Source organism: Cherax quadricarinatus, unplaced genomic scaffold (genome assembly GCF_038502225.1).
Source record: "Cherax quadricarinatus isolate ZL_2023a unplaced genomic scaffold, ASM3850222v1 Contig148, whole genome shotgun sequence".
In the NCBI taxonomy this organism is placed as follows: domain Eukaryota; kingdom Metazoa; phylum Arthropoda; class Malacostraca; order Decapoda; family Parastacidae; genus Cherax; species Cherax quadricarinatus.
This window is the reverse complement of record NW_027195174.1, coordinates 78755-105974: the sequence shown is the minus strand read 5'-3', so window position 1 is coordinate 105974 and position 27220 is coordinate 78755. Positions and strand designations below refer to the sequence as shown.

Here is a 27220-nt window from a genome sequence, read left to right as displayed (position 1 = left end):
ACCTCAACAACCCCTCTTCTGCCCTCTGACTAATACTTTTATTAACTCCACACCTTCTCCTAATTTCCACACTCCGAATTTTCTGCATAATATTTACACCACACATTGCCCTTAAACAGGACATCTCCGCTGCCTCCAACCGTCTCCTCGCTGCTGCATTTACCACCCAAGCTTCACACCCATATAAGAGTGTTGGTACTACTATACTTTCATACATTCCCTTCTTTGCCTCCATAGATAACGTTTTTTGACTCCACATATACCTCAACGCACCACTCACCTTTTTTCCCTCATCAATTCTATGATTAACCTCATCCTTCATAAATCCATCCGCCGACACGTCAACTCCCAAGTATCTGAAAACATTCACTTCTTCCATACTCCTCCTCCCCAATTTGATATCCAATTTTTCTTTATCTAAATCATTTGACACCCTCATCACCTTACTCTTTTCTATGTTCACTTTCAACTTTCTACCTTTACACACATTCCCAAACTCATCCACTAACCTTTGCAATTTTTCTTTAGAATCTCCCATAAGCACAGTATCATCAGCAAAAAGTAACTGTGTCAATTCCCATTTTGAATTTGATTCCCCATAATTTAATCCCACCCCTCTCCCAAACACCCTAGCATTTACTTCCTTTACAACCCCATCTATAAATATATTAAACAACCATGGTGACATTACACATCCCTGTCTAAGACCTACTTTTACCGGGAAGTAGTCTCCCTCTCTTCTACACACCCTAACCTGAGCCTCACTATCCTCATAAAAACTCTTTACAGCACCTAATAACTTACCACCTATTCCATATACTTGCAACATCTGCCACATTGCTCCTCTATCCACTCTATCATATGCCTTTTCTAAATCCATAAATGCAATAAAAACTTCCCTATCTTTATCTAAATACTGTTCACATATATGCTTCAATGTAAACACCTGATCTACACATCCCCTACCCACTCTAAAACCTCCTTGCTCATCCGCAATCCTACATTCTGTCTTACCTCTAATTCTTTCAATTATAACCCTACCGTACACTTTTCCTGGTATACTCAGTAAGCTTATTCCTCTATAATTTTTACAGTCTCTTTTGTCCCCTTTCCCTTTATATAAAGGGACTATACATGCTCTCTGCCAATCCCTAGGTACCTTCCCCTCTTTCATACATTTATTAAACAAAAGTACCAACCACTCCAACACTATATCCCCCCCTGCTTTTAACATTTCTGTCATGATCCCATCAGTTCCAGCTGCTTTACCCCCTTTCATTTTACGTAATGCCTCACGTACCTCCCCCACACTTACATTCTGCTCTTCTTCACTCCTAAAAGATGGTATACCTCCCTGACCAGTGCATGAAATTACTGCCTCTGTTTCTTCCTTAACATTTAAAAGTTCCTCAAAATATTCTCGCCATCTTCCCAATACCTCCATCTCCCCATCTACTAACTCCCCTACTCTGTTTTTAACTGACAAATCCATATTTTCCCTAGGCTTTCTTAACTTGTTTAACTCACTCCAAAATTTTTTCTTATTTTCATTAAAATTTCTTGACAGTGCCTCTCCCACTCTATCATCTGCTCTCCTTTTGCACTCTCTCACCACTCTCTTTACCTTTCTTTTACTCTCCATATACTCTGCTCTTCTTATAACACTTCTGCTTTGTAAAAACCTCTCATAAGCTACCTTTTTCTCTTTTATCACACCCTTTACTTCATCATTCCACCAATCACTCCTCTTTCCTCCTGCCCCCACCCTCCTATAACCACAAACTTCTGCCCCACATTCTAATACTGCATTTTTAAAACTATTCCAACCCTCTTCAACCCCCCCACTACTCATCTTTGCACTAGCCCACCTTTCTGCCAATAGTCGCTTATATCTCACCCGAACTTCCTCCTCCCTTAGTTTATACACTTTCACCTCCCTCTTACTTGTTGTTGCCACCTTCCTCTTTTCCCATCTACCTCTTACTCTAACTGTAGCTACAACTAAATAATGATCCGATATATCAGTTGCCCCTCTATAAACATGTACATCCTGGAGCCTACCCATCAACCTTTTATCCACCAATACATAATCTAATAAACTACTTTCATTACGTGCTACATCATACCTTGTATATTTATTTATCCTCTTTTTCATAAAATATGTATTACTTATTACCAAATTTCTTTCTACACATAGCTCAATTAAAGGCTCCCCATTTACATTTACCCCTGGCACCCCAAATTTACCTACTACTCCCTCCATAACATTTTTACCCACTTTAGCATTAAAATCCCCAACCACCATTACTCTCACACTTGATTCAAAACTCCCCACGCATTCACTCAACATTTCCCAAAATCTCTCTCTCTCCTCTACACTTCTCTCTTCTCCAGGTGCATACACGCTTATTATAACCCACTTTTCACATCCAATCTTTATTTTACTCCACATAATCCTTGAATTAATACATTTATAGTCCCTCTTTTCCTGCCATAGCTTATCCTTCAACATTATTGCTACTCCTTCTTTAGCTCTAACTCTAAATGTTTTTTTGTCTTCACATATACCTCAACGCACCACTCACATTTTTTCCTTCATCAATTCTATGATTAACCTCATCCTTCATAAATCCATCTGCTGACACGTCAACTCCCAAATATCTGAAAACATTAACTTCTTCCATATTACTCCTCCCCAATTTGATATCCAATTTTTCTTTATCTAAATTTTTTTGGATTAAAACGCCGACTTTGAGGTGTATTTTCGTATAGTATTTATTGTTGTATTCTCGTTTTCATGGTGTCCCATGATAAAATGGGAAACATATTATGGAAGTAGAGATGATTTTGATTAGTTTTACGATGAAAACTACCTTGAAATTGAGCTTGAAGTAGTGGAAATGTTTGATTTTTACCAATGTTCAGGAGTAAGCAAATCACACCACACGTCCATTACACGTCAACTGGGGAGTCTAATATTCTTTCACTAGTGCACTGATATTATTTATACCATTTTTACAATAATGCATTAGTCTGCATAGCTAAATTTTATATTTTTTGTATGAATAAAAAATCAAAATAGAGAGCAATAGTAATATGAGGGGCCTGGAGATGTGACTAATGAACAGAGGATATGTTATTTTAGTGCCAAGAATGTCTACATTGTTTATTCTGGATCCTATTTTGAAATTGACATCTTTTTTAATTTGCACAAAATTGGCCAAATTGCCAGTTTCTGGCCACTTTATTGGGTAGTTCAAATTGGTAAATGAGCGGTTTCTTGTATTCAACTGATAGAAAAACTGGAGTTCTAAAGAAATAGCTATGAGTTTGGTTGACTGGAACAATGGAATTGGCCAAAAACAGGGCTCAAATTCGGCGAAATTACCGATGCGTATATGTCGCAGAGTGTAATTTCGTGAGTTTTCAACCAAATTTCGTACTTTTGGTGTCATTACCATCGGGAAAAGATTATCATTTCATAAGAAAAAATAATTTTTTTTTTCCAAAAATTTTGTGACATAGAATGACAGTTTCAGAAAGGGGCTTGCGACAGTGAAAGGGTTAAATTAATTAAAATGCAATTAATCCATTCCAGCCTTTCAGGAGGCATGACAAAATAACACTAATATCAACTCTGCGGCTTACTTATTTATCACAGTTCACCTATTATGACATAATAGACAATATTAACCCTCAAACTGTCCAAACGTAGATCTACATTCACCTGTGTGGCTGTTGAGAAATGATTTAACAGCTAAGTTTATAGTTTAAATATAATGAAACTTAGCTTAGAAAGACAGCTCTCGTCCACACAGCCACCCCTGCAGACGAGGTCTTGAGTAGCTGTCTTGATCATTTTTCAAAGGGCTGAAAAAGATTATATTATGTAAATAATAAATTACCCCTAGGGGGTGTTATGTCAGCATATTTCATTCACTGATTGCTGACAAACTTACTTGTGTGGACTTAAAAGTCCGCACGTAACTGCCGACTATAGGTTGATTACAAACTCCTTGCGACACAAGAACTGCGCAGTCCCCCGTACTACAAGAAATAAGTAACCCACCTTGCTCTTGTAGCGTGAGCTATGGTGTTCTTCACACCTTCGACAGGTATCGGTGACATGATAGAAGCTGAAGTGTCCTTGGATATCCACATCTTCCATAGTCTACGAATACGCACACTGGTACATTATGTTCCACAAGATTTGTCTTTATTGTTCACAATCTTATCACTGAAGAAGCTGATCACACTTCTCTGTAAGTGCTTATTGTGTTTTGTGAGACACTTTGTTCACACTAACGCATGGATCAATGTCTTTGTTGGTTATTCTGGCGTCAGTGTGACTCTCAGTGGAGTCGAAAGTAATCTCAAGACGTCACAGTGTCCTACACCGTCACTACCAATAGCACATAAAGGAAAAGCTGACCTAGTATCTTTTGCTTCCTTGCCAAACTTCCTCCATGAAGCAAAGCAGAATGTTTGATTCTTGCTGTCTTAAGCATAGACAACAATGTACACTATCTTTACCATGGTAATAAAGTGGGAGCAGGATTTTCCTTAATTGTCCTGCTAAGGCCGTGTTATTCACTAATTTTTGCAAGAGAGCCACGTCGGTTAAACACATTGATTGAGAGAGCCGCAGCTACTGCAAGTTAGCGTAACTCGACTAAATTAAGTAGTACTGAGCTACTAGTGAAATATAGTAAATGAGAAAAATTAGACATGGTAATATTAGCCTGCATATCTTGTTATTGGCGGCTCGCGAGCCGCGCAATGAATACCACTGTGCTAAGGTAAGAGATGGACTGTCTTTTATTAAAATACACTTTGCAACACTGGACTGCAAGGAGCCTCGGTCGTTTGACCACATCGCATACTGGTACTGCATCTGAGATCAATTACTTGCTGTAGCAGTAAACAAGATGCTTGCCCCCTTCTGAGAGGGCTGGGCCCCTCAGGGCTGAAAGGGGGTGATAACCCCCTCCTGGAGAAAATTTCTCCACAGTGGTGCTCCAAATATTTTGTAAAACAAAAAAATTGTGTTTTGTTTTTAAATTAAAGAGGTCAATTTTCTGTGTGGTATAACCCCCCCCCCCCCCCCAAAAAAAAAAAAAAAAAAAAAATTTAGGACCAATACTTACTGAGATATGAGACCGTGAAGTTAGCTCTGGATGCTTACCTGATGGCAATATCCAGTCCTGCGGCCAGCGGAAGTGTTGCCAATTTACCTTTTTTTCCTCGTATTTATTTTAATTTATATAATTTTTATGTTCTGATAATTACAACTTATAATAGTTCTTGTGGTTTCATAGCCAGTCTTTGTTCTGATGCTAATAATATGTACTGAAATAGTACTCAGATAGTAACAATCACACTGACAGGTGAACATTTTCACCTGCCTTGGTCATTGACTATTATTTAGAAATACATGTATATACAAAGTATTTATAGGTCCCAGCAATGTTTTAGACACGCTGGAGTGTGAAACTCCTTGTAGCATGGTGTTTTGACAAGGGTCAGAATGTGCCCTGCTGGAGGGAAGCTTGCCTTTATATGTTTTTACTCTTGCACACAAACATGTCTTTGTATGTCTGTCTATCTGTCTGTCCGTCTGCCTGTCTATCTGTACATCTATCTGTCTGTCTGCCTAGCTCTGCTTATCTGTCTGTCTAGTTCAGCTTATCTGTCTTTCTGTCTTCTTTGTGTGCCTGGAGTATAATAACTTCTTGAATAATGGCGTTATGACAACGTCAGATAACGAAGTGACATTTGATGAATGTGAGCTGCTGGAGGGGGACACCTTGCCTTTATATGTTTTTACTCTTGCACACAAATATATGTCTGTATGTCTGTCAGTCTATCTGCCTGACTATCTGTCTATCTGTACATCTATCTGTCTGTCTGCCTAGCTCTGCTTACCTGTCTGTCTAGTTCTGCTTATCTGTCTTCCTGTTTGCCTGTGTGTGTGTGTCTTTCCATCTGCTTGTCTCTGTCTCGGAGCAGCTAGTGAACCTGTTGGTTTGTGGTGTATGTGCTGCTCCCTGATTGCTGATCAAGTGACACTGCCATTATTTGTGTCATGTTTATTTATGTCTTAAATCTACAAACACTGTATAGCACTTGGCCTATAATTTTTGGGTTATCCTAGGTAATTTACATTATGTATAATTTATTTATTTATTTATTTATTTATTTATTTTTATTATTTGGACATACATAGTTGTACAAAGAAATACAGTGATTGAGTATACATGCCAAAAGCCCTTTGTAAAATGCAGAGCATTATGGGCAGGCTTAAAATTAGCTTAAGATTAACTAAGCAATGATATACTCAGGGTAAAATTTACAGTAAACAAATTACAACATGAAGTACAAATGAGTGTTTCAAATAAGCAGCTTTATAGTTGTACAAATTGGTAGCATAATAATTTATAATATAATCCAGTCAAATTGAATAAAATCAGTGATTTGTAGTGCAGAAACAGGTCATATGATCATTAGATGAGTTACTGTACATTCAAGAGAATGGAGTATTATATTAGGTAATGTAATTGAAAAACATTATTTGATAGGGTCACAGGTTATACACTTATATAAGAGATACAGTTATTAATTATTTATTTAGTTGTGGGTGAGTAAGTGGTTTTTAAGAAGTCTTGAATTGATAAACAGACAGCATTTCTTTTATATTCACAGGTAATGAATTTCAGATTTTTGGGCCTTTTATGTGCATTGAGTTTTTACATAGTGTGAGATGGACACGAGGAACATCAAAGAGTGATCTGTGCCTTGTGTTATGGTCATGTGTTCTGTTGAGGTTGGTAAAGAGAAGTTTGAGGGGAGGGTTTATATCCGAGTTTAGTGTTTTACGTATGTAGTAGGCACAATAATATGTATGGATGTTTTGTAGGGTGAGTAAGTTTAGAGTTTTGAATATTGGTGGAGAATGCTGCCAGGAGTGGGAATTTGTTATTCTGACTGCAGCCTTTTGTTGGGTAATTAATGGTCTGAGATGATTTATTGTTGTTGAGCCCCATGCACAAATTCCATAGGTGAGATAGAGATAAATGAGTGAGTGATATAGGGCCAGTAGGGCTGACTGTGGAACATAGTACCGTATCTTCGATAGTATGCCTATGGTCTTGGAGATTTTCTTGGAAATTTGTTGTACATGTGTTTGAAATTTGAGTCTATTATCAAGGTGGATTCCTAGGAATTTTCCCTCTGTGAGCTTTGTGATAGGTGATCCATTTATCATTATGTTAAGAGGAACATCTGTAGTTCTGTTTCCAAACTGAATAAAGTAGGTTTTGTCAATATTGAGAGTAAGTTAATCATCATCCAGGTAGATATTTTCTGTAATTTGGTATTTACAGTATTGGCTAGCATGACTGGGCTTGGGTGAGAGAAGACGTATGTAGTGTCATCTGCAAATAGTGTGGGTTTGAGTAGTTGCGATGCATTTGGTAGGTCGTTTATGTAAATGAGAAAGAGAAGAGGGCCAATGGTACTTCCCCATAGGACACCAACTGTAATCAGCTGTGTGGAAGAGTTTGCTCCATTTGTGTACACATATTGACTTCTGTTGCTAAGGTATGACTTTAGGAAGTGGAGGGAATGCCCTCTTATACCATAGTGAGACAATTTTATGTGCAGCAAATCATGGTCAACTGTATCAAAAGCTTTACGTAAGTCAATGAAGATCCCCAGTGGGACTTCTTTTTCTCGAGTGCAGTGTATATTTGTTCTAGCATGTGTATGAAAGCATCATTCGTATTTTTATTAGGCCTGAACCCAAACCGACGGGGGTTGAGTATGTTGTGGGAGATGAGGTAGGAATAAATTCGCTTATGAATTAATTTTTCAAAGATTTTAGAGAGAGGGTGTAAATTGGATATTGGCCTATAGTTATTCAAGTCTGTTTGATCTCCTCCTTTATGTATCGGGGTGATCCCTCGCTATTTTGAGAACTGTAGGGAAGGTAGAGGATTCGATGGATTTGTTAAAGAGTGTTGTAATGATTGGTGACAGCACTTGTGAAGCTTTTTTGTATATAAAGGGTGGTAAGGTATTTAAATCTCCTGTCTTGTTTTATAGTGTGTTGATAATAAGGGAGATTTCTGTTGGGTTAGTCGGAGCTAGGAACAGTGTGTTCAGGTAGTTGTCAGTGAGGTAGTCATTGGGTGGGGTATTTGAGCTTGGGATTTTATCAGCAAGGTTTTTTCCTATGGTGGAGAAGAAAACATTGAGTCTGTTTGCTGTTTCAGTTGGTGAGAGTTGAGGTTCATCTGGTTCTGTTTGATTGCTCTGTTTCCCAATATCTTTTTCGTTCCTAGAATTTCAGATAGGGTTTTCCAGGTCTTTTTTATATCACCTTTTAAATTGGATAATCTGTTCTCATAATACAGTTTTTTTGCCCTTCTTATCAGGCTGGTTAGGATTGATGAGTAATATTTTGTTTTGTCTCTGGTTATGTGACCCATTCTGTACTGTTTTTCATATAGGCGCTTTATATTTATGGATTTGAGGATGCTGGGTGTTAGCCAGGGACTGTTCAGTCTCTTAGCTGTGATCTGTTTAGTTTTTGTAGGGCAATGCATGTTATAGAGGTATTGGGTCTTTTTTTTGAAAATTATTAATACATTCATCAGTATCTGTATAGATTTCTAGCTCAGTTTGCCAGTCGATGTTTGTCGGTGCTGTTGTGAAGCTATTTATTGCCGCCTCTTTATGAAGTCTGAAGGTTACTTTAGCAGTGTCTTGGGGTAATTTACCTAGATTGTTTATGAGAAAGGTAGGATAGTGGTCTGTAGTATTATCTGTGATTATGCCTGATTTTAAAGGGGATATGGTGTTGGTCCAGATGTGGTCTGATAGGGACACACTAGTCTCTGTAATTCTTGTAGGTTTTGTTACTGTTGGTAGCAACAAGCAGTTACTTAGTGTTTGTGAATTCAGTTACATGTGGGGTCCTGGTCTTGCAGGAGATTTATATTGAAGTCTCCTGATAGTAGTAAGTGATCTTTATTCATCAGTTATCACACTTCCTAGGTTTTCACTAAAACGGCTAATATTTGACTGTGGTACTCTGTAGATGTTGATCACTGTGAGAGGTTTTTGTAGGTATTTGGATTTGAATTTAGCTATTATATATTCCCCATGTTCATCCATTGTGCAAGTATTATTGATAACTGTATTTATGAGTACATGTGAGAGACAGAGATGTAGACAGAGATACAGATAAACAGTGATATAGACAGATAGAGGTATAGACAGATATTTAGACAGAGATATAGACAGAGATATATAGATATAGACAGACAGAGCTATAGATAGACAGATATATAGACAGATACAGACAGACAGACAGCCAAAGCCAGCCAACTAGCCAGCCGATTACATAAGAACATAAGAAGAAGGAATACTGCAACAGGCCTACTGGCCCATGCAAGGCAGGTCCATGTCACCCCCTGTGGCTTAGACCAATGACCAACCTAGTCAGGTCACATCCACTGAAAGAAGGAGCACGACATCTGACCCAGTAGCACAAGCTAGTCAGGTCCAACTCACACCCACCCACACCCACTCATGTATTTATCTAACCTATTTTTACTTTCCTCTTAAAATGTGAGTGTTAATATGACATGACATCAGTGAATCACTGGTGTTTGTCATGCTATTTGCTCTAGCTGGCGCTCAGTTGAACTGGTGCTCCCACGAAGTACTAAGTGGTCCCCAATTTTTTTCATAGTGCGCACACTGAGTGCACAGACCCATTCTTTCGTGTCTAATCGACTCAGGTCTATCGCACAGTATTTGAAGTAATGAAAAATAAAATGTTGATCTACATTTGGAGCCCACCGCATGTGAATGTATATCTACGTGTGGACAGTTTAACCCGTAAACGGTCCAAACGTATATATACGGTTTTACCGCTAGTGCCCCAAATGTGTATATACGGTTTATGTGTCCTACATTTAACATTGCCACGATAAGCCTGAGTCGCCTAGACATGTGAGAATGGGTGTGAGCACTCGCTGTGCACCATATTAAAATAATTGGGGATGCCTGGGTACCATATGCTCTTTTCTCCTATTAAAAAACAACAATTTTTTTTTTCTCAAAAAAGTTGGGGCAGTACGGTAGTGAACGTATATGTACATATATGTTTGGACTGTTTACGGGTTAAGGATTAATAACATAAAATATATACTCTAGAATGAATAAAATAGGCCATAATATGGCGAGTGATGGCGACTGCCTAAGTAGCCTGCAGCATCCGCCATTTACTATCCCACTCTAGTATCTTTCCAGTCCATAACCCCACACCTAGCCTGTGTTTATCTATGATTAGTGGTGAGGTTGTCACATATGTAACCACAGGTGTGGTCAAGACAGATGTAGATATAGGTGAAAACATGATGGTGGTGGTGGCGAGCTGCCTTCTTCATTTCTCTTGCTTTTTTCATAGTTTCTGATCACTTTTTGCTGATCACATGTGAATACTGTCTCTTCACATGAGGCATTGTGTAAAAAATTTGTACGATATAAGACAAAATTACGCATCCCAAGGGTCTGCTGTGGTCACTCATCATGGTACTTCTTCTTTTGACCCTTGGTCGGCACTGAGATATACTGGTCTAGTGTAGCAGCTGCACCTACAGCCACCCAGAGGGTTTATTTTGAAGCATTTGGCACAAAAATATGAAAAAAAAAATTATGAAAAATGTCCTAAAATGACATTACTATTATATTGTATTATTATTATTATGATTAGTACATACATATTATAATTATTATTAGTAGTAGTAGTAGTAGTACGTATGTATAATAATAATAATAATAATTATTATTATTATTATTATTATTATTATTCATTTAGGGAACTGGAGCACAGGTCCAATTCCCTAGATCAAGAGCCCTTCACCAAGGAACCTCCCTTGAGGGGAAAGGACGTATCCTGAAATTTCACTCATTTCCAGAAGCAAACAGTTGACCAAACGACGGTTCGTATCCTGAAAAGTTTGCATGGTGAGGCGTTGTAAGCCAGGAGCTTTGTCAAGCTTACAAAAAATACATGGACACAGAGGTTATATATATAGGTACAGAGTGAGGTGCAAAGCATAATATGGTTTGTTGTAGGTAGTAGTAGTACTAGCAGTTATAATACTTCTGCTACTGTTGCTGCTGCTGCTGCTGATGCCGCCACTGCTGCCACTGCCGCCACTGCTGCCACTGCCGCCCTTGCTGCTGCTTCTCCTCCTCGTGCTCCTACTCCTATCACCACAACTTCTACTATTACTACTACCTACAACTATCACATTATGCTTTGTGCCTCTCTCTGTACCTGTGTATACCCTTAATGTGCATGAACTGTTTGTAACGGCTTGACAAAGCTCCTGGAGAGTGAAACGTTGCCACAATAAAATGTCACATTAGTTACACTTGTGTCCTTTTACCTAACATATTGTCAATAATTCTACCTACCCCTAAGCATACTGTACCCTGGTTACCAATCTGATGTTTTTGATGACACCTGGTGCCAAGTAGAGATAAATATCCATTACTCTCACAAGTGTCAAGCAAGCTTCATTGGTTCTTATCTCGCTGCTGACACTTCACCTGCTTTGAGACTTCCATTAATTTAAACAACTACCACTTTGCTTACTCTAGGTCTCTACCTACTTTGAATGAGATTATGCATTGCAATCTGTACTGAACAAGGGTGTAAAATGAGCCACCAAAGTGACATCACAAAGTCATGTTCATTTCCTTTGACTGTGAATTCTGGCTTAGATCCAGAGATCCACAAATCACTTAAATGAGTCTCCAGTACTCTCACACTTCTGCCCTTAACTGGGCATTGAATCACCATTGAAGTTATGGGTCTGCAGTAATGTTGTGTACACCCTCCACTGGACATAGTGAACACCTTACATGGTGTCTGGTTTGATGAAGACTGATACACCAGGCTTTCAAACTAAATGCCTGGAGCCAGGCCCTAGGCCAGGTTGACCAAGATGGCAAGTAATGATCACTAATCAAATGCTCTTGATGTGTGAGAATGCTAGTCACTATGACATTCATAATTTCAAAGTCCCCAGGACCTGTCGATTTAAGATCTCATCTCTTCGCATCTTTGTCGACTCGTGTATGTCATAAAGGTGATCCGGCATTTCACAGTTTCTCTGAAAATGGGAGAGTCCATTAAACAACCCCCCTTTACCCCCACTGTGGGGGTACCAAGTCACAGTAACCCCTGGGGGTACGCAGGAACCCCTTCCCCCTCTAGGGAAGGTGAAGGTGAGAGAGATCAGTGAAAAATTTCACCATATAGGATCCAGGAGTTGAAAAACTTAAAATTCATCAGAGGTATATCAAAGAAATGCCTTCTCTGTATACATAGAGAAATTTGTTTTCAAAGCACAATTAAGTAATTTTTTTGGTTATCTTAATTTACTCTCCTCTCCAGTGCCAAAGTTTGAAATAAGGCTTACAAAACAATCAAATATTTGTAAATAACCAAATTATTTCCCTGATAGCTATGCTGTGGTATTTATTTAGTACAAAGAATATAATTCCTCATTCATACTTATTTCAAACATGATTTTTTTCTGAATTTTCTTAAAAGCTTTAGTTCTGAGGTGCCTGTGACCAGTTTTGAAGGGTGTAAACAAGAAGCCCAACCTCAGGCAAGGCATCCTTGTTAGTTAGGTTGCTTGTTGTAGCTGCCTGCAGGTCCACATAACCATCATAAGCCAGTTATGGTGGAATTTTCAGGAGATAGTGGTTCACTTTACTCTTAAAATTTTTGTCTTTGTGCCAGTAATATTTCTGCAGGTAGCATGCTGTTTTTTTTATTGTGTTTATGGTTTCTTTATTGTTTACTGGATTTATTCTATATTTTTCACTCCAGTAAGCTATTGCAGTGTGCAGAGTGTGAACCAGGCCCTCAAGTATCATTCAAGGATGCATTATTAGGTATTTCCCTCTTCTTTAGTATAACAGAAAATGCACATGTTAACAGATTGGTTAAGTATAACTTTATTATGTATTGTAGGTGCGCAAGATGGCAGCTCAAATCATTGGCAACATGTACTCCCTGACTGACCAGAAAGATCTTCAGCCTTACCTGCCAGGTATCATTCCTGGTCTCAAAGCTTCTCTGTTGGATCCTGTACCAAAGGTATGTGTAAATATTTGATGCTGTATCATTGCTGTAATGTTTTGCTATCAACTGAAATCATTATTGGCAAATGCCTGTTTAGTGCTGGTATTATGCAGTTGTACTTAAACAGAAAGCCAGAATTTTTTAAATTGTTAAGAAACTCCTCCTTGGAGTCAACCTGCCTTTTTATTTTATTTTATTTTATTTAGTAATTTGAGGGTGTGGTAGGTAAGTTTGGGGTGCCAGGTGTAAATGATAATGGGAGCCCTTTGATTGAACTTTGTATAGAAAGGGGTTTAGTTATAGGTAATACATATTTTAAGAAAAAGAGGATAAATAAGTATACACGATATGATGTAGGGCGAAATGACAGTAGTTTGTTGGATTATGTATTGGTAGATAAAAGACTGTTGAGTAGACTTCAGGATGTACATGTTTATAGAGGGGCCACAGATATATCAGATCACTTTCTAGTTGTAGCTACACTGAGAGTAAAAGGTAGATGGGATACAAGGAGAATAGAAGCATCAGGGAAGAGAGAGGTGAAGGTTTATAAACTAAAAGAGGAGGCAGTTAGGGTAAGATATAAACAGCTATTGGAGGATAGATGGGCTAATGAGAGCATAGGCAATGGGGTCGAAGAGGTATGGGGTAGGTTTAAAAATGTAGTGTTAGAGTGTTCAGCAGAAGTTTGTGGTTACAGGAAAGTGGGTGCAGGAGGGAAGAGGAGCGATTGGTGGAATGATGATGTAAAGAGAGTAGTAAGGGAGAAAAAGTTAGCATATGAGAAGTTTTTACAAAGTAGAAGTGATGCAAGGAGGGAAGAGTATATGGAGAAAAAGAGAGAAGTTAAGAGAGTGGTGAAGCAATGTAAAAAGAGAGCAAATGAGAGAGTGGGTGAGATGTTATCAACAAATTTTGTTGAAAATAAGAAAAAGTTTTGGAGTGAGATTAACAAGTTAAGAAAGCCTAGAGAACAAATGGATTTGTCAGTTAAAAATAGGAGAGGAGAGTTATTAAATGGAGAGTTAGAGGTATTGGGAAGATGGAAGGAATATTTTGAGGAATTGTTAAATGTTGATGAAGATAGGGAAGCTGTGATTTCGTGTATAGGGCAAGGAGGAATAACATCTTGTAGGAGTGAGGAAGAGCCAGTTGTGAGTGTGGGGGAAGTTCGTGAGGCAGTAGGCAAAATGAAAGGGGGTAAGGCAGCCGGGATTGATGGGATAAAGATAGAAATGTTAAAAGCAGGTGGGGATATAGTTTTGGAGTGGTTGGTGCAATTATTTAATAAATGTATGGAAGAGGGTAAGGTACCTAGGGATTGGCAGAGAGCATGCATAGTTCCTTTGTATAAAGGCAAAGGGGATAAAAGAGAGTGCAAAAATTATAGGGGGATAAGTCTGTTGAGTGTACCTGGTAAAGTGTATGGTAGAGTTATAATTGAAAGAATTAAGAGTAAGACGGAGAATAGGATAGCAGATGAACAAGGAGGCTTTAGGAAAGGTAGGGGGTGTGTGGACCAGGTGTTTACAGTGAAACATATAAGTGAACAGTATTTAGATAAGGCTAAAGAGGTCTTTGTGGCATTTATGGATTTGGAAAAGGCATATGACAGGGTGGATAGGGGGGCAATGTGGCAGATGTTGCAAGTGTATGGTGTAGGAGGTAGGTTACTGAAAGCAGTGAAGAGTTTTTACGAGGATAGTGAGGCTCAAGTTAGAGTATGTAGGAAAGAAGGAAATTTTTTCCCAGTAAAGGTAGGCCTTAGACAAGGATGTGTGATGTCACCGTGGTTGTTTAATATATTTATAGATGGGGTTGTAAGAGAAGTAAATGCGAGGGTCTTGGCAAGAGGCGTGGAGTTAAAAGACAAAGAATCACACACAAAGTGGGAGTTGTCACAGCTGCTCTTTGCTGATGACACTGTGCTCTTGGGAGATTCTGAAGAGAAGTTGCAGAGATTGGTGGATGAATTTGGTAGGGTGTGCAAAAGAAGAAAATTAAAGGTGAATACAGGAAAGAGTAAGGTTATGAGGATAACAAAAAGATTAGGTGATGAAAGATTGAATATCAGATTGGAGGGAGAGAGTATGGAGGAGGTGAATGTATTCAGATATTTGGGAGTGGACGTGTCAGCGGATGGGTCTATGAAAGATGAGGTGAATCATAGAATTGATGAGGGAAAAAGAGTGAGTGGTGCACTTAGGAGTCTGTGGAGACAAAGAACTTTGTCCTTGGAGGCAAAGAGGGGAATGTATGAGAGTATAGTTTTACCAACGCTCTTATATGGGTGTGAAGCGTGGGTGATGAATGTTGCAGCGAGGAGAAGGCTGGAGGCAGTGGAGATGTCATGTCTGAGGGCAATGTGTGGTGTGAATATAATGCAGAGAATTCGTAGTTTGGAAGTTAGGAGGAGGTGCGGGATTACCAAAACTGTTGTCCAGAGGGCTGAGGAAGGGTTGTTGAGGTGGTTCGGACATGTAGAGAGAATGGAGCGAAACAGAATGACTTCAAGAGTGTATCAGTCTGTAGTGGAAGGAAGGCGGGGTAGGGGTCGGCCTAGGAAGGGTTGGAGGGAGGGGGTAAAGGAGGTTTTGTGTGCGAGGGGCTTGGACTTCCAGCAGGCATGCGTGAGCGTGTTTGATAGGAGTGAATGGAGACAAATGGTTTTTAATACTTGACGTGCTGTTGGAGTGTGAGCAAAGTAACATTTATGAAGGGATTCAGGGAAACCGGCAGGCCGGACTTGAGTCCTGGAGATGGGAAGTACAGTGCCTGCACTCTGAAGGAGGGGTGTTAATGTTGCAGTTTAAAAACTGTAGTGTAAAGCACCCTTCTGGCAAGACAGTGATGGAGTGAATGATGGTGAAAGTTTTTCTTTTTCGGGCCACCCTGCCTTGGTGGGAATCGGCCGGTGTGATAATAAAAAAAAAAAATAAATAAATTTGAGCATACATACAGAGGTACAAAAAAATACAGGTAAGAGCATCATGCCAAAGCCACTTATATGCATAGCATTACGGGCTGGCTTAAAATTAACTTAAGATTAACTAAGCAATGATGAAATCAGTGATAAGACATTATTGTAAACAGATAACTATAAAGCACAAATGAGTATTACAAAGACAGGTCCTATGGTTGCATGCATTGCTGTACATTCAGTCGAATGGAGTATTCTGTTAGATTGGGTTTTAGGTTTAACATTTATGTGATATAATTGTGAGAAACATTTAAGATATATAATTTATAGGGTTCAGTTATTCAGTATTTGGTTTTGGGTGAGTAAGTGATCTTTGAGAAGAGACTTGAATTTATAAACAGGTAGTGTTTCTTTTATATTTACAGATAATGAATTCTAGATTTTAAGGCCTTTTATGTGCATTGAGTTTTTGCATAGCGTGAGATGGACACGAGGAACATCAAAGAGTGATCTGTGCCTTGTGTTATGGTCATGTGTTCTGTTGAGGTTGGCAAGGAGATGTTTGAGGGGAGGGTTAATATCAGAGTTAAGTGTTCTATGTATGTAATAGGTGCAATAATAAGTATGGATGTTTTGTATGGTGAGTAGGTTGAGTGTTTTGAATATTGGTGGAGTGTGCTGCCTGTAGTGAAAATTTGTTATCATTCTAACTGCAGCCTTTTGTTGGGTAATTAGTGGTCTGAGATGGTTAATTGTTGTTGAGCCCCATGCACAAATTCCATAGGTGAGATAGGGGTAAATAAGGGAGTGATATAGGGCCAGGAGGGCTGACTGTGGAACTTAGTACCATATCTTCGATAGTATGCCTACAGTCTTGAAAATTTTCTTAGAAATTTGTTGTATATGTGTATGAAATTTGAGTCTATTATCAAGGTGGATTCCTAAGAATTTTCCCTCTGTTAGCTTTGTGATAGGTGATCCATTTATCATTATGTTAAGAGGGACATCTGTAGCTCTGTTACCAAACTGAATGAAGTAGGTTTTGTCAATGTTTAGTGTAAGTTTGTTAGTCCTCATCCAGGTAGATATTTTCTGTAATTCGGTATTTACAGTATTGGCTAGCGTGACTGGACTCGGGTGAGAGAAGACGTATGTAGTGTCATCTGCAAATAGTGTGGGTTTGAGTAATTGTGAAGCATTTGGTAGGTCATTTATGTATAGGAGAAAGAGAAGAGGGCCAAGGACATTTCCCTGTGGGACACCAACTGTAATTGGTTGTGCGGAAGAGCTTGCCCCATTTGCGTACACATATTGGCTTCTGTTGCTGAGGTATGACTTGTAGTTGAGGGAGTGCCCTCTTATACCATAGTGTGACAATTTTATGTGGAGCAAGTCATGGTCACCTGTATCAAAAGCTTTACGTAAGTCAATGAAGATCCCCAGTGGGACTTCTTTTTTCTCTATTGCAGTGTATATATGTTCTAGCATGTGTATAATAGCATCATTAGTATTTTTTTTAGGCCTGAATCCAAATTGGCAGGGGTTGAGTATGTTTTGGGAGATGAGGTAGGAGTAGATTCGTTTATGAATTAATTTTTCGAAGATTTTTGAGAGAGGGTGTAAATTGGATATTGGCCTATAGTTATTAAACTCTGTTTGGTCTCCTCCTTTATGGATCGGGGTGACCCTTGCTATTTTGAGGGTGGATCCTGTAGTACTACAGCTTTGAAGCCCTGGTCAGTCCTATATTATGCCATGAGCTCAGCTCACTTAAATAAGCTGTGAGTGGTAAATTTGGGCCTAGATATGGGAGAATGGGTCTCAACAGTAAGTATGCAACACAAAAAAAAATCCTGCAGCACACAGTGCATAATGGGAATAAAAAATTATGAGTGTTTTTTTGTTGAAAACACCGACTTTGTGGTGTACAGCCTCTCCTCACTTACCAACAGGTTCCATTCCTAAAACCATGTCAGTAAACAAATTCATCACTAAGCAAGGAGCATATTATAATGGTAGTGAGCTTGTGTCAACCATCCTTGATAATGTTTTAATGTCACCTTTGCACCATTTATAATATTTTAATTTATAATATTTATAATAATTTTTATAATACAGTGGACCCCCGGTTTACGATATTATTTCATTCCAGAAGTATGTTCAGGTGCCAGTACTGACCGAATTTGTTCCCATAAGGAATATTGTGAATTAGATTAGTCCCTTTGAGACCCCCAAACATACACATACAAATGCACTTACATAAATACACTTACATAATTGACCACCTCAAAACTTCAAGGGTGATGGACTGATTACATCATCTTCAAGTCTCTTCTGCTTCTATCAACTTTTCTGTACTCGACTGAAGAAGCCTACTGTGTAGGCGAAACATTTCGAAATAAAGATACTTAACTGTTGCATATGTGTCTTACCTAACAACATAATTGGTCGCATTGGGAGCTGATCGTAAACCGGGGGTCCACTGCATTTAGAAAAGGCATATGATAGTGGATAAGGGAGCAATGTGGCAGATGTTGCCAGTGTATAGAATAGTTAGTAAGTTGCTAAATACTGTAAAGATTTTTGATGAGGATAGTGAGGCTCAAGTTAGTGTGTGTAGGAGAGTGGGAGATTACTTCCCGGTAAAAGTAGGTCTTAGAGATGTGTAATGTCACCATGGTTGTTTAACACTTTGACTGTTTTGGTCTTGTATGTACGTCTTACGAGCCAGTGTTTTTGACGTATTGATACTCTAAAATTCTAGTGGCTTCAAATCAAGCGGGAGAAAGCTGGTAGGCCCACATGTAAGAGAATTTGTCTGTGTCGTCAGTTTGCACAGTATAAAAAAAAATCCTGCATCACGCAGTGCATAATGAGAAAAAAAAACTCCGACCTGGTTTTTGGATTAAAACGCTGAATTTGAGGTGTATTTTCGTATAGTATTTATGGCTGTGTTCTCGTTTCCTTGGTCTCATTTGATAGACTGGAAGACATGTTACAGAAATAGAAATGATCTTGATAGGTTTCATGATGAAAAGGGCCTTGAAATTGAGCTCAAAGCAGCAGAAATGTTTGACTTTTGCCAATGTTCGAGAGTAAACAAATGTCATCATTGTCCAATAAATGTCTGACTAACCATTCTAATATGCAGTCATGAATGAGATACATTATTTGTACAATTATTACAATAATGCAGTAGTCTGCATAACAGTAAATCTTCTATTTTTTTATGTGAATAAAAATTCAAAATAGAAAGCAAGAGTAATGTAAGAGGGGCCTTCAGATGTGACTGATGAACAGAGAAAATGTTGTTTCATTGCCAGGAATGTCTGCATTGTTCATTCTGGACCCTATTTTGAAATTGGCATCTTTTTTAATTTGCATGCAATTGGCCAAATTGTCAATTTCTGACCATTTTATTGGGTAGTTGAAATTGGTAAATGGGCGGTTTCACGTACTCGATAGAACAACTGGAGATCTGAAGAAATAGCTATGAGTTTGGTCGACTGGAACAATGGAATTGGCCGAAAATAGGGCTCAAAGTGGGCAAAATCGCTGATGCATGAATATTGCCAAGATCGTTTACTTTGTGAGAGTGTAATTCTGTAAGTTTTCCATCAAATTTTGTACTTTTGGTGTCATTACCATTGGAAAAATATTCTCTTATCATTTCGTAAGAGAATTTTTTTTTTTAAATTCTTCAATACTGTGAGCAGATTTGTGAGCAGGGGTCTCGACAGTTAATGGGTTAACCCTTTGACTGTTTTGGTCGTATATATGAGTCTTACGTGGCGCATTTCGGACGTATTAATGCGTGTAAATTCTAGCGGATTCAAATCAAGCAGGAGAAAGCTGGTAGGCCCACATGTGAGAGAATGAGGATGTGTGGTCAGTGTGCACCACATAAAAAAAAAAACCTTGCAGCACACAGTGCATAATGAGAAAAAAAAACTGACCGTTTCTTTGGATTAAAACACCGACTTTGAGGTGTATTTTCGTATAGTATTTATTGTTGTATTCTCATTTTCATGGTCTCGCGTGATAAAATGGAAAACATATTATAGAAATAGAGATGATTTTGATTAGTTTATTGATGAAAACGATCTTGAAATTGAGCTCAAAGTAGCGGAAATGTTCAATTTTTACCAATGTTCAGGAGTAAGCAAATCACACCACATGTCCAATACACTTCAATTTGGGAGTCTAATATTCTTTCACTAGTGCACTGATATTATTTATACTATTTTTGCAGTAATGCATTAGTCTGCATAACGGTAAATTTTGTATTTTTTGCATGAATAAAAAATCGAAATAGAAAGCAATAGTAATATATGAGAGGCCTAGAGACGTGACTAATGAACAGAGGATATGTTATTTTAGTGCCAAGAATGTCTACATTGTTTATTCTGGGCCCTATTTTGAAATTGGCATCTTTTTTAATTTGTGTGAAATTGGCCAAATTGCCAATTTCTGACCACTTCATTGGGTAGTTCAAATTGGTAAATGGGCAGTTTCCTGTACTCAACTGATAGAAAAAATGGAGTTCTAAAGAAATAGCTATGAGTTTGGTCAACTGGAACAACAGAATTGGCAAAAAATAGGGCTCAAAGTCGGCAAATTCGCCGATGCATATATGTTGCCGAGACCGCTAACTTCACGGGAGCGCATTTCCGTGAGTTTTTGACCAAATTTCGTACTTTTGGTGTCATTACCATTGGGTAAAGATTCTCTCATTTCTTAAGAATTTTTTTTTTTTTTTTTCCAAACAATTTTGCGACATAGAAAGACAGTTTCAGAAAGGGGCTTGCGACAATCAGAGTTAATACAGTAGGGCCCCACTTATATGGCAGGTTAGGTTCCAGGCTACTGCCGTAAAGCGGAAATCGCCGTAAAGTGGAACACCCCTTGTTTCCACTTATAAATTCATTATAAATACTAGATAACAAATTTACACTAACATATATTAAGTCAGCAATAGAACTAGGCATTAAAAAAACAATAAAGAAGTAAAATACACATATAGCACACTCATTACTTGCCTTAAAATATTTGTAGTCTTAATCTAGGGTTAGATGAGTAGTATTTATTGTAAGAAATCAAGTGCAGTGTGTATGGTAGCCAGCCAGGCCACCCCACCCACACATAATATTCATTAATCCATCTATGATATTTTTTCAGAATTATATAATAAACACGATACATAACATATAAGCATCCCAGAGTGATAAAATGCATATGCAAGTTGCTCATTACTTCTTCTTCTTTCACCACACCGGCCGGTGTGAGTAAATGAGATAAAATGAATAAATGAAAGAGAGAGTGAGTACATGAGGGAGGACAAGCACAGAGTTATGTAAACAAACCAGGTGAACGCAAGTTTTGTTAACAAACAAAATGTACACGTCTGGTTTGTGTAGAAGTTACATTGTGTACAAGTTGTCTCTACATTGATACAGTAGAATAAATAAAGACGAACACTCCCATTCTCATGTAACACCATTTTTAGAAGAAATGACACTCTGAATGAAGGCAGTGTAAATGAGTCACTATGACTTTTTTGGGTTATCCTAGGTTCTCTACACATACGCTATTATGTACGATAATCTATGTAACTCTATTTGTGTATACCTGAATAAACTTACATACGAAAGGAATAATTTTCTTCAGTTACCCTCGGTAACACATTTTCTCTTATGTTGGACTAGAGAAAATGTTATTCTTGCCGTCACTCGTGCAAGTCTGGCTACCACATCTCATTTTTATGTTTGTTTATTCTACTGTAGGGTGTATTTATCATCTTTATATGTTATGTATCATGTTTGTTATATAGTTTTGAAAATAATATCATAGATGGATAAATGAAAATGTGTATGTTCACGTAATATACGACATTTAATGAGATTCGGTGATTATTATTATTACTAATATGGCATCACTTGTACAAGTCTGGCTACCACATCTCATATTTGTTTGTTTATTCTACTGTGGGGTGTGTTTATCATCTTTATGTGTTATGTATCGTGTTTATTATATAATTTTGAAAAATTATCATAGATGGATTTATGAAAATGTGTATGTTAACGTAATATACGACATTTAATAAGACGTGGTGATTATTATGATTATTATTATTATTATTATTATTATTATTATTATTATTATTATTATCAACATCATTACTAATATGGTGTCTTGAAAAATAAGACACTCTTACTGATTTTAATATGTACCTGCATGCGAGCACAGAGTGTAAGTTTATATAGGTACAGGTATACACAAGTATGGTTATCTGAGTATATATAAAATATGAAATAACTTTTAAAAACACTTGAAATTTTGAAGTTTCCAGACATAATGGAAAGACTTAGTGCTTACCTATCTCAGAGAATGTAAACAAACCGGGTGGGGCACAGTGACCATATTAGAAAGTCAGGTGGGGGGAGCCGTATAGAGGGTTTTGGTCATAATTTGAAATGACCTTATTAGCGGAACGCCGTAAAGCGAAGCACCGTAAAGTGGGGCCCTACTGTATATTTATAGATGGAGTTGTAAAATTAGTAAATGCTAGGGTGTTGGGGAGAATGTTATGTGGAATGAAATACAAAATGCAAGTTGGCACTGTTGAAGGATAAACTATGGCAGGAAAAGAGGGAGTATAAATGTATTAATTCTAGGATTACGTGGAGTAAAATAATGGTTAGATGTGAAAAGTGGGTTGCAGTAAGCGTATATGCGTCTTTAGAAGAGAGAAGTATAGAGGAGAGAGAGAGATTTTGGGAAATGTTGAGTGAATGTGTGGGGAGTTTTGAACCAAGTGTGAGAGTACTTGTGGTTTGGGGTTTTCAATGCTAAAGTGGGTAAAAATGTTGTGGAGGGATTAGTATGTAAATTTGGGGTGCAAGGGGTAAATGAAAAAGGGGAATATTTAATTCAGCTATGTGTAGAAAGAGGTTTGGTAATAAGTAATACATATTTTATGAAAAAGAGGATACATAAATATGCAAGGTGTGATATAGTACATAATGAAAGTAGTTTTAGATTATGTATTGGTGGATAAAAGGTTGATGGGTAGGCTCCAGGATATACACGTTTATAGAGGGGCAACTGATATATCAGATTATTATTTAGTTTTAGCTACAGTTAAAGTAAAAGGTAGATGGGAAAAGAGGAAAATGGTAGCAAGAAGTAAGAGAGAGGTGAAAGTGTATAAACTAAGGGAGGAGGAAGTTTGGGTGAGATATAAACAACTATTGGCAGAAAGGTGGGCTAGTGCAAGTATGATTAGTGGGGGGGTTGAAGAGGGTTGGAATAGTTTTAAAAATGTAGTATTAGAATGTGGGGCAGAAGTTTGTGGTTATAGGAGGGTGGGGGCAGGAGGAAAGAGGAGTGACTGGTGGAATGATGAAGTAAAGGGTGTGATAAAAGAGAAAAAGATAGTTTATGAGAGGTTTTTACAAAGCAGAAGTGTTATAAGAAAAGCAGAGTATATAGAGAGTAAAAGAAAGGTGAAGAGAGTGGAAAGAGAGTACAAAAGAAGAGCAGATGATAGTGGGAGAGGCACTGTCAAGAAATTTTAATGAAAATAAGAAAAAAATTTGGAGTTAAACAGGTTAATCTGTAAACGGTCCAAGCAGATCTTCTTTCACATGTGTAGTGCTCCAAAAGTAGATCTACGTTTTTTTTTACAGATTTTCAAATACAGTGGAACCTCAAAAATCGAACTTAATCCGTTCCAGGAGCTAGTTCTAAATTCGAAAAGTCTGAAATTCGAAGCAATATTTCCCATAAATAATGGAATTACAATTTATCCATTCCAGAAACCCAAAAATATTCAAACAAAAAATACATTTTATAGAGATTAATTACAGTTTTACATAAAACAAATACTATAGTTTTTAATTATGTATAGTAATACATATAAACTAGGTAGTAGGTTGGTAGACAGCAACCGCCCAGGGAGGTACTACCGTCCTGCCAAGTGAGTGTAAAACGATGGTACATGATGGTAGGATTGCTGGTGTCCTTTTTTCTGTCTCATGAACATGCAAGATTTCAGGTACGTCTTGCTACTTCTACTTACACTTAGGTCACACTATACATATATTTTTTTTTTTTTTTTTTCCTCAACAAGTTGGTCGTCTCCCACCGAGGCAGGGTGACCCAAAAAAGAAAGAAAATCCCCAAAAAGAAAATACTTTCATCATCATTCAACACTTTCACCACACTCACACATTATCACTGCTTTTGCAGAGGTGCTCAGAATACAACAGTTTAGAAGCATATACGTATAAAGATACACAACATATCCCTCCAAACTGCCAATATCCCAAACCCCTCCTTTAAAGTGTAGTCATTGTACTTCCCATTTCCAGGACTCAAGTCCGACTATAAGAAAATAACCGGTTTCCCTGAATCCCTTCACTAAATATTACCCTGCTCACACTCCAACAGATCGTCAGGTCCCAAGTATCATTCGTCTCCATTCACTCCTATCTAACACGCTCATGCACGCTTGCTGTACAAGCATATAGTATATTCACACACACACACCTCTGGGTTTTCTGCTATTTTCTTTCTAGTTCTTGTTCTTGCTTATTTCCTCTTACCTCCATGGGGAAGTGGAACAGAATTCTTCCTCCGTAAGCCATGCGTGTTGTACGAGGCGACTAAAATGCCGGGAGGAAGGGGCTAGTAACCCCTTCTCCTGTATAAATTACTAAATTAAAAAAGAGATACTTTTGTTTTTCTTTGTGGGCCACCCTGCCTCGGTGGGATACGGCCGGTTTGTTGAAAGAAGAAAGAAGAAGAATACATATAAAATAACATTTTTACTTACCTTTATTGAAGATTGGTGATGGCATCTGGAAGATAGGGAGGAGGAGAGAGAGAGTTGGGCTTAGTGTTTGGAAGGAGAATCCCCCTCCATGAGGACTTCAGGTAAAGCCCTCTCTGGGGTTACTTCCCTTCTCTGTCTTTTAATGCCACTAGGACCAGCTTGAGAGTCACTGGACCCCTGTCTCACAAAATAACTGACCACAGTCCTCTGTTTCTGGCACCTTTTTAACATTTCCCTAAAATGGGACATAGTTCTGTCACTGAGCTTGTTGCAAAAACGGCTTTTTTCAGCTTGCTCAGGGTGGTACTTCTGCACAAACATTTGGACATCATTCCACTTGGCACAAATCTCCTTAATCTTTGAAGAAGGCACCTCATCCACTCCGTATATTAACGCCTTTTGCAACATCAGCTTCCTTGATTTGTTCTTTCTTTGACAGGATAGAACCAATAGTCGACTTGTTTTTTCCCATACATCCTGGCAAGCTCAACAAGCCTCACACCACTCTCATATTATTTCCTTCTTCACATCTATGGTGTTTCTCACTTTCTTTACCACAGGGGTACCACTAGCAAGTTTCTTTGGGCCCATATCAGCTTATTTCACAGTCCCACAAGCACTAAACACAACGAAATAATCATAAAATGTGTGAATGAGAGTGCAAGTTAGTGTTCACTCAAGCATAAACAAAGCTAGACTGCTCACGGCGCCTGCGCGGGGATACGGACAGAGCGGGCGGCAGACAGGTCCCATACCCGGCTGTCCGAAAATAGGGGCGTGTTTGATAATAGGGACGCAGTTTGCGCGAAAAAATGGCCCTATTTTCGAAACATTCGATATATGATGCATTCGATTTTTGAGGTTCCACTGTATAACAAAAAAAAAAAGAGTATATAAAGGGTTTTTTTTTACACGTTTTCAAATGTAAAAAATAAAAGATGTACTTTTTTACATTCAAATGTTGAAAAAACGTATGTATATGTTTGGACCGTTTAAGGGTTAAGAAAGCCTAGGGGAGCGGGAGATATTGGGTAGATGGCGAGAAAATTTTGAGGAACTTTTAAATTAGGTCAACGAAGAAAGGGAGGCGGTAATTTCATGCATTGGCCAGGGAGGTGTACCATCTTTTAGGAGTGAAGAAGAGGAGGATGTTAGTGCAGGGAAGGTGCATGAGGCATTATGTAGAATGAAAGGATGGTAATGCAGCTGGAACTGACGGATCATGCCAGAAATGTTGAAAGCAGGGGGGGAGACATAGTGTTAAAGTGGTTGGTATTTTTGTTTAATAAATGTATGAAAGAGGGCAAGGTACCTAGGGATTGGCAGAGTGTGTATAGTTCCTTTTTATAAAGAGAAGGGGGACAAAAGAGATTGTAAAAATTATAGAAGAATTAGTTTACTGAGTATACCAGGAAAAGTGTATGGTAGGGTTATTATTGAAAGAATTAGAGGTAAGACAGAATGTAGGATTTTGGATGAGCAGGGAGGCTTCAGAGTGGGTAGGGGATGTGTAGATCAAGTGTTTACATTGAAGCATATATGTGAACAGTATTTAGATAAAGGTAGGGAAGTTTTCATTGCATTTATGGGTTTAGAAAATGCATATGATAGAGTGGATAAGGGAGCAATGTGGCAGATGTTGCAAGTGTATGGAATAGGTAGTAAGTTACTAAATGCTGTAAAGAGTTTTTATGAGGATAGTGAGGCTCAGGTTAGGGTGTGTAGAAGAGAGGGAGTCTTTTTCCTTGTAAAAGTAGGTCTTAGACAGGGATGTGTGATGTGACCATGGTTGTTTAACCCGTTGACTGTCGCAACCCCCAATCCTGAGGTGTCTCTTGGTGTCGCAAAATTTCCCTCCCCCCCCCCAAAAAAAATTTTTTTTTCTTATGAAATGATAGAAAATCTTTTCCCAATTGTAATGACACCAAAAGAATGAAATTTGATGGAAAACTGATGGAATTACACTCTAGCGAAGTTAGCGTCCTCGGCAAAATTTATAAATCGGCGATTTCGCCCACTTTGAGCCCTATTTTCGACTAATTCCATTGTTCCAGTCGTCCAAGCACATAAGCTATTACTTTAGAACTCCATTTTTTCTGTCGATTGTGTACAAGAAACTGCCCATTTACCAATTTCAACTACCCAATAATGTGGTCAGAAATTTGCAATTTGGCCAATTTCACGAAAATGAAAAAATATAACAATTTCAAAATAAGGTCCAGAATGAACAATGCAGACATTCCTTGCTCTAAAATAACATTTTCTTTGTTCATCAGTCACGTCTCCA

General features: G+C 38.2%; 1 protein-coding gene across 1 annotated transcript in view; it reads left to right on the top strand.

The window, feature by feature from the left end:
• The window catches only part of l(3)80Fj (lethal (3) 80Fj), a gene marked incomplete at its 3' end in the record, with an annotated part of 271490 nt that overhangs the window by 172530 nt on the left and 71740 nt on the right, over nucleotides 1–27220 (top strand). Inside the window, 1 exon segment of the mRNA XM_070080109.1 lies at nucleotides 13067–13192. Within this exon segment, the coding sequence (XP_069936210.1) occupies nucleotides 13067–13192 (126 nt within the window).